This window comes from Echinops telfairi, unplaced genomic scaffold (assembly GCF_000313985.2).
Source record: "Echinops telfairi isolate 266 unplaced genomic scaffold, ASM31398v2 ScPeMD7_7458;HRSCAF=8496, whole genome shotgun sequence".
In the NCBI taxonomy this organism is placed as follows: domain Eukaryota; kingdom Metazoa; phylum Chordata; class Mammalia; order Afrosoricida; family Tenrecidae; genus Echinops; species Echinops telfairi.
Genome location: NW_022111358.1, coordinates 29,822,027 through 29,829,674, shown reverse-complemented (window position 1 = coordinate 29,829,674; position 7,648 = coordinate 29,822,027). Strand labels below are relative to the sequence as shown.

The window sequence follows — 7,648 nt, the reverse complement described above, 5'->3', positions numbered from 1 at the left end:
TCCTTGTAATCGGTAGCCCCTTTCCAACCCACCTTCCCTTGATGATTTATAAATTATTATTTTGTCATATCTTACACTGTCCGATGTCTCCCTTCACCCACTTCTCTGTTGTCCGTCTGCCAGGGAGGATGTAGTTACTCTTTTGCATCCATCCTTAACTTCCTTACTTCTTTAGCTCTGGGACTGTAACTTTTAGGGGAGTAGAAAGCCCTGTCGTCCTCCTGCCTCAGAGCGCCTGGTGGTCTCAAACTGCCAACCTTGCAGATCGCAGCCCAACACGGAACCACTATGCCGCCAGGGCTGCTGGACCTTAGAAGTTTGCAATTAAAGAAAATCCTTGTAACTTCTTCTTTCTTCTGTTAATGGACCATTTAGTGGTATACCGACCAGTGGTCCTCTCTTCTCCCATCAGCTCACCTGGTGCACTTAGGTTAACTGGTCATCTTACTTCATTTTATTGACAGGATAACCTCATTAGCAGAATCTCAACTGCAGACCCGCCAGCAAATTAAGAAACTGGAGGAGTTGCAGCAAAAAGTGTCTTACAAGGGGGACCCCATTGTGCAGCACCGGCCAATGCTGGAAGAGAGAATTGTAGAGCTGTTCAGAAACTTAATGAAGAGGTAATTTTAGAATCCCTACTCCTCTCCCGATCCACTTGGCTGGCAGGACACACACCGCAGCAGTGTGAGCGGCTGGCCTTCTGGTTTCCTTTCAGTGCCTTCGTGGTGGAGCGGCAGCCCTGCATGCCCATGCACCCCGACCGGCCCCTGGTCATCAAGACTGGGGTCCAGTTCACCACTAAAGTCAGGTGGGTGCCTGCCCTGCCGTCGGTAGGAACACTCTTAAGACGGGCCGAGTTGGGTTGGGGTTAGGGGTGCTTTCTCTAGGTATCACAGGCAGTACTCCCGTGGGCATGGTGTGTTGACCTAACAGGAGTGGATTCCGGTGTCCAAAGCTAAAGAGTGGGCCACTCTTTGAGGTTCCCTGGACTTATTTCTGTGGTTCTTGACCTAGAGAGTGATGCCCATCCCTCTCCGAGGCGGAAGGTAACGGAGGCCACTCTGCTCACGGAGCCTCTTTCTCTCTGCCGATGGAAGAGAGAGAGAGCTCTCTTACTGAGAATATCAGCGGCAGAGCAGCTAGTCCCGTAGTCTGGCCCATGAACTTCTATGTATTATCCTTTGGTGACTTTCTCCCAACTTTGCCCAAGTTCTCAATTTGGGGGTTTAAATTTTTTTTCCCAGCCCCTTTTAGGCTAAGGGGGTGAGGGTGGAGAGTGGGATTCTCTGTTTGAGATTCAAGAGGGCACTGGCTAGAGGAGGAATTTGAGAGTATGACCGATTCACCTCTTAGATGGGAAATTCGACATTTTGTATTTTTTCAGTTATAAGTTATGATTTTAACTGGATGTGTGTGGTTTTTTTTTTTTCTTTACCCAGAAACTTTTTTTCTCTTTCTGTAACAGGTTGTTGGTCAAATTCCCTGAATTAAATTATCAGCTTAAAATTAAAGTATGCATTGACAAGTAAGTACCTTCTAATCAGCTCTCTCCCTTGCCCCCCCACCCCCTCTCCATCAAGGACAGAAAGATGCTAACTTTGACAGAGATCTTTTGAGTGTAGAGACTTTATCTCCCTCCAGAGATCATTTTCTGAACAAAGCCTTTCAGAAGCCTGGTGGGACGTTTGCCTTTACGTGCCTGAAGCCAACCACAAGGTGCTGCTACCCATTGATTCAGGTTGAGATTGTGCTTGTGACCTCCTGCCCTTCTTTCCTTATTTAGCCTTTTACTTGCAAATATGCACATTAGAGAAAACCAACCGCGTGTGGGAAAGATGGATGCCTGATCCCTTCCCCGTCACCATGTACAGGACCAGCAGAGCTAGCAGTTTGCATCTGTGCCCTTAGGTCTGCGTGCATTTTGCTGCCTCTGACTGGTTGTTTGCTAGGGGAGCGCTTCAGAAGCCATTTCTTTGCCAAGGCATGGCACTAGCGCTGGGGTAACGTCCTCAGTATTTCCTGGTGGCCCCTGGTTGGCACTGGTGTCAGCCTTTGGTAATATTTCCCATTGCGTATCAGTAACCTAGTTAAAACTCCTATCACACAGGCTCCTAGACCTGTCTGTACTTCTGGTTGATTATTTGTTGTTGAGGGCTTTACAGTTTTTTCAGTAGTGATGTTGAATTAGCTAGTTCTTTTTCATAACTCTACAACTCTAATTTTAATAATAGCTATGTATTATAATTAAGAGCCGTAGACCCAGGTACAGTTTAACCCTTTCTTCTTTTACCAGGTATTACTGTTTTTCCCTTATCTCAGGGAAGGAGCTAACAGTTTTGCCGGCATATATTTAAGGTCATTTACACAGTATTGTTTATATTACAAAAAAATGATAATGCGAAGGGAATCCGATAAGCTATGCTACAGCCATTTGATGAAATCACGTTGCCACTTAAAATCATGATGCCTGTGTACATTTCGTGGCATAGGAAAGTCTTCATGGGAAATATTTAAGTTGAAAAAACATTTTAACTCAGCATGATCTATTGATTAAAAATGAAAATTTGATTAATGTGTAGATAGTCATAGAAAAGAAGCTAGTCTGTACTAGGGTGTTTCAAAATGTTTTTTCCCCACAAGCTTTTTAAAGCCCCTGTGTATATCACGATATTAGCGCAGGCTACCTCTGGGAATGAGCTTATGAGGGTAGTATGTATGCTTTTGTTGTATATTCTCTTTCAGTTCTTTTTATTATATACACGTATTCATTTTAAGGTCAAGATTTTTAAAAATTTGATAGTGAAAAATAAATTATTATTAGATCAGTAACTATAATTACATTGTGTTAGTCTGGGTTAACTCAAGAAACGAATCCAGGGACACTCGTGTGTGTAAGAAATAACTTTATATCAAAGAGCAATTGTATATTGAGGAAACAGCCCAGCCTTGTCTAGATCAAGTCCTTAAGCCAGATATTAGCCCATGTGCCCGATATTAGTATATAAATTCCTCCTCAGACTCACGCAGCACATGCAATGATGCCGAATGCAGGAAGATCACAGGCCAGTGGGTGGAAAGTCTTGTGGATCCAGTGGTGGTGGAAGCATCTCAGCACTGCCGCAGGTCTCCGTGTGGCTCCTCCAGTTCCAGGGCTCTGGCTGCCACCAGCATAGCTCCATGTGGCTTGTCAACAGGAATGTGTAGCGGAGAGAGTGTGTGTGTCCTGTGTCCAAGGAGGAAGAGAGGAGTTCCCGGAATCCTCAGGAGAAGGCCATGCCCACACAGAGCCCTCACTGGCAACAGCCTGATTGACAGGCTAGACTCCACCCCTTCATTCAAGTTACAGGAGATTATTTAACTGCCATAGCATCTTAGAAAAAGAAAACATCTCAAAAAACAAAACAAAACAAAAACCATCTCGTACTAGTTTAAGAAACAATCTTAACCACTGTACTTACATGAGACTCTAGGACAGCAGTTCTCAACCTGTGGGTCGCGACCCCTTTGGGGTTGAACGATCCTTTCACAGAGGTCGCCCGATTCATCACAGTAGCAAAATTACAGTGATGAAGTAGCAACGAAAATAATTTTATGGTTGGGGGTTGGGGTCACCACCACATGAGGAACTGTATTAAGGGTCACGGCATTAGGAAGGTTGAGAACCACTGATGTAGGAGTTCAGATGAACTGGGAAGGACTGGAACCTTTTTAAAAAACCTTTTATTGACATACAGCATGCCTACATACAAGTCAGATTATCAGGATTATGGTTCTGTCTTTAATCTGTTTTCTGTACCCACTAATGCTCAGCACATGTGCGTTAAGATCCTAAGGGAAAAGCTACCTGTTTAGTTGAAAGGAAAATGGGGACTGCCTGGCAGCCCGCTCCTTGGATCGATTTCTAAACTCTGTGCTGGTTTTCATCTGTTTGGGTGACAGCTCCCTAATGTTAAGGATTCGTGGTGCTTCCTAGCTCTGTCAGGCAGCCTAGTTTCTAGTCAGGCCCTTCTGTTATCCCTCTGAATATTGTCAAGCACCTGTAAACCACAATTCGCTCACACGAAGAGAACACAAATACTTGAAAATAGGAAGGACAGAAAGGCAACTTCAATAAATTAAATGAAGTGGTAAAAGTTTTCAAAAATAATGACTGGATAAAATTGCCTATCAGTTTATATATAGGAAATGGCCAAACCTCCACATGGGGAAAGTCATAATCTTAAAAGATTGACTAGGAACCGGGAAAATTCAGCTGAAGCATCTAGAAAAAGACAATGAACTTAAAGACAGTGGAAGAGGTGCTTGTAAGAGCCAGGTGTAAGTGAATTGTAACAATAGTGTCTTTAAATCACATGTAAGTGCAAGACTGATGAATTTAGAAATAGGCTTTGGATGAGAGTAATAAAGGAAACAGATACACAGAAAATTATCATGGAGAAGTATAAGCAGATATAGGATAAAAACCAAACCACACCCACTGCCCAGGGGCAGAGTTCAACCTTTAGCCTTCCCTTTATAGAGTTTCCAAGACTACCTGGGAGCAGACAACCTCATCTTCTCCCACGGTGGTTTTGAACCACCGATCTTGTGGCCCGCAGCTGAGCTCTCAAGCGCGACCCCACCAGGGCGCCTAATGTGGTACTGCTTAGCAAGAACACTCAGAAGTGACTGTAAAGAATGCATTCAGAAAGTAGGGGACAAGCTTCACAAACGGTTTCCAGCTTTATCAAGTGGGAGCGTCCCAAGTTACAGGGAACAGACTTTAGAGAAAACCCAACGTGGCTTAAATCATAAGGGATTTTACACCCCAGTGTAACTGGAAGTGCAGTCAGGGCCAGTTCTCCAAGGTGAGACCAGTGACTCCTTGATGTGTCGGAGGGCCCAGCATCCTCTCCCTTTGCTAGCGTCAGTGTCCGCTGCATTCTTCCGCCCTTGCTGTGCTGACACGTCACTGGTCATAGCGGTCAAGGCTGCATGCTTGCTTGCTTGTGTTCCGCCTTGAATGTCATTCCTTCTCTTGTGTCTGATGGACACACTCTGTAGGTCGTGTCCTCTCTCCTGGCAATGGGGTTGGAATGATCAGACTTCCTGGGAGCTGGGGACCCTGAGCAGAATCACCCCTGTAGAAGGGGGCAAGCAGCTGCTGGGTCGGCGGCCAACAGGGTGGTTGCATTTAGTGCGGGATGTGCCCCAGTCATTTCGAGGGTTCCCAGGAGCCGAGTCACAGCAGTAATGCTCTTCCACAAGCCTGGGTCCGTTTTGTGAGAGACTGTTTGTGTTCTTCACAGAGACTCTGGCGACGTCGCAGCTCTCCGAGGGTGAGTCCCGCCCCCAGACTTTGTTCTGTTCTGTCGAATCCCACTGTATCCTCCGGCCACGCAGTCACCTGCATGCTGGTTCTTCTCCTGTGATGCAGATCTCGGAAGTTTAACATTCTGGGCACGAACACGAAGGTGATGAACATGGAAGAGTCCAACAACGGCAGCCTCTCTGCAGAATTCAAGCACTTGGTATGACGTGGCACCGCACACCCTTCCCTGGGTCCTGAAGGTGGACATGGGCGGGGGGAGCCTGATGACCCACGCGCCATTGCTTGTCTTGCAGACCCTGCGGGAGCAAAGATGCGGCAATGGGGGCCGAGCAAATTGTGATGTAAGTTGGTTGACCAGAAAAGGGTGATCCTCTTTATTGCCCCGAACCAGGGACATCCACCCCAGCTGCAACTGTAGTGGCTCAGAAAAATGACCCTGGGCCAGGTGACATGCTCAGAAGTCACGTATGCCACGCTGTGGTTCTGGTTCTGGGCAGTGAGCTCATCTCTGTGGAGAGTTGGGGAGTCCCTTGGTGGTGGGGAGCAGCCACACCCGCCTGACAGCCTCTTGCCTGGGGCTTTCCAAGTCCCCCTCCCAGCCCCTGCCAGCAGAGGGCGCCATGCAGGCTCGTTGGGGTGACCCAGTTTCCACACCAAGGGGTGTAGAAAGGCCACAAATCCGAGTTGAACCATAAAAGGAACATACGAACCAAGCCTTTCCTGGCTCTGTGCCCCCCTGATCCAGCGTCAGAAAAAAGCCATTCGCTTAGGCAACTGTGAGCAAAACTCCTTTGTGACGCCATTCTTTTCCTGTTGTGCAGCCCTGTGGCTCCCGAGCGCCCAGGGCCCCTCGTCCAGCGGGCCAACAGCTCCCTCTTCAGGAGAAAACCAAAATTACACAGCGCCCCCTGGCAATTAAGCCCTGATGTGCTGCAGCCCCTTCATCCAGGACCAAGGCTGGAACCTGCCTTCGGTTGTTCCAGTGCCCCCGGGAACAGTATCACCCACTTTGGAAAACACTGCCCTACGACCTTTTTCACACGGGTGCAGTTGAATTATAAGCCTGTAAGACGTGGCAGCAATCAAAGAGGGGGTTAGTTTATTTGCATCAATACTCAAAAATAATGTGCGCTCCGCGTATCTGTTTAGACAAGGCGAGATGCACCACACTTGGGGTAGGATGTTCATGTATTTGTTGTAAAGATTCCACCCCGTGTGCCTTGACTCACGTAAGCGTTGCCACGCTGAAGAAGCAGGTGCGAGGGAGCGTGCGTACGTCATGCTGGGGCCTGCATCGGGCTGCTCCGGGCCACCTCTCTCTCTCACGGCTTTGAAACTGCTTGAAAGTACGTTTCAAGTCAGGAAGGGAGCGCTAAGAAAATGTTTCGAAAAGGATAATGGCAACATCTGGACAGATGTGCTTGACACAATAGATTTATGCATGGATTGTGATGAGATCCGTAAGAGCCCTCAATAAAGTACAATGAAAACATTTTTAAAAGACGCACAAAAATGAACATTTCCTACAACCCAGCAGTGCTGCGCACAGGACTTGGCAATAAAAAGAAAAATCTTTGCCCACGTGCCCCCGGAGACGTGTGCAGAGTGCTCGTGGCAGCCTGGCTGTGAGCTTTACAACCAAGTAGCTAAGTACCACCGAACGCTAGCACCCCAAAGCAGTGCAGTGCGGTGCCTGACCCTATCGTGCTAGGCTAGAAATGCCCTCTGGGTTTCCGAGGCTGGGAATCTCCACTAGCAGAAACCCCCCTCTTCCTCCTGTGGCGCGGCCGGTGGAATTGAACTGCTGACCTTGTGGTGAGCTGTCCAACTATGTCACCTGGGTCCCTACCAACACTGAAAGAGATGATGTGTGGCCTCCTCGTGTGTTGGAATACTCTACAGCTGTGAGAATGACTGAATGATGGGCGTCCACAGCCACGGGGGTGCATCTCATAGTAAAAAATAAGTCACAGAAATTGGCAGTCCGATTCTATACAGATCTGGCTCCAGGACCTTCTGAACTATATGGTGCTTACACTGTTGGACATACAAGTGTGCCGGACTCCCTGGAAGGGCTAGGAAGTGACCTGGCACCCAGAATGTGGGTGCGCACGGCCTTTTTCTGGAGGTGGGCGGTGGGTGCACCGTGCCGTTGTTTGGTTGCTGTGGGAGTCACCTGTTGGAGCTGCTCACTGTTGAAATAGACAAGGAGCACTGGAAAGGGTCCCTGTTGAGATCTTGTGCTCAGAGCTGTGTTGTCAGTGGAGGGGCGGGCGGGTGGTGAGTCCCCTCCTAGCGAGTGCAGTAAGGTGCTTGCCTGGGCCCCTGCTGCGA

At 48.0% G+C, this 7,648-nt stretch overlaps 1 protein-coding gene across 4 annotated transcripts in view; it reads left to right on the top strand.

Annotated features, from left to right (window-relative positions):
- STAT3 (signal transducer and activator of transcription 3) overlaps positions 1-7,648 on the top strand; it is a 65,445-nt gene that overhangs the window by 47,301 nt on the left and 10,496 nt on the right. For all 4 annotated transcript variants that reach the window (XM_030888161.2, XM_004707177.2, XM_004707178.2 and 1 more), the window contains exons 9-14: positions 465-623; positions 719-811; positions 1,469-1,528; positions 5,292-5,321; positions 5,420-5,513; positions 5,608-5,655. In XM_030888161.2, the coding sequence (XP_030744021.1) occupies positions 465-623; positions 719-811; positions 1,469-1,528; positions 5,292-5,321; positions 5,420-5,513; positions 5,608-5,655 (484 nt within the window). The remainder of the gene's footprint in view (positions 1-464; positions 624-718; positions 812-1,468; positions 1,529-5,291; positions 5,322-5,419; positions 5,514-5,607; positions 5,656-7,648) is intronic.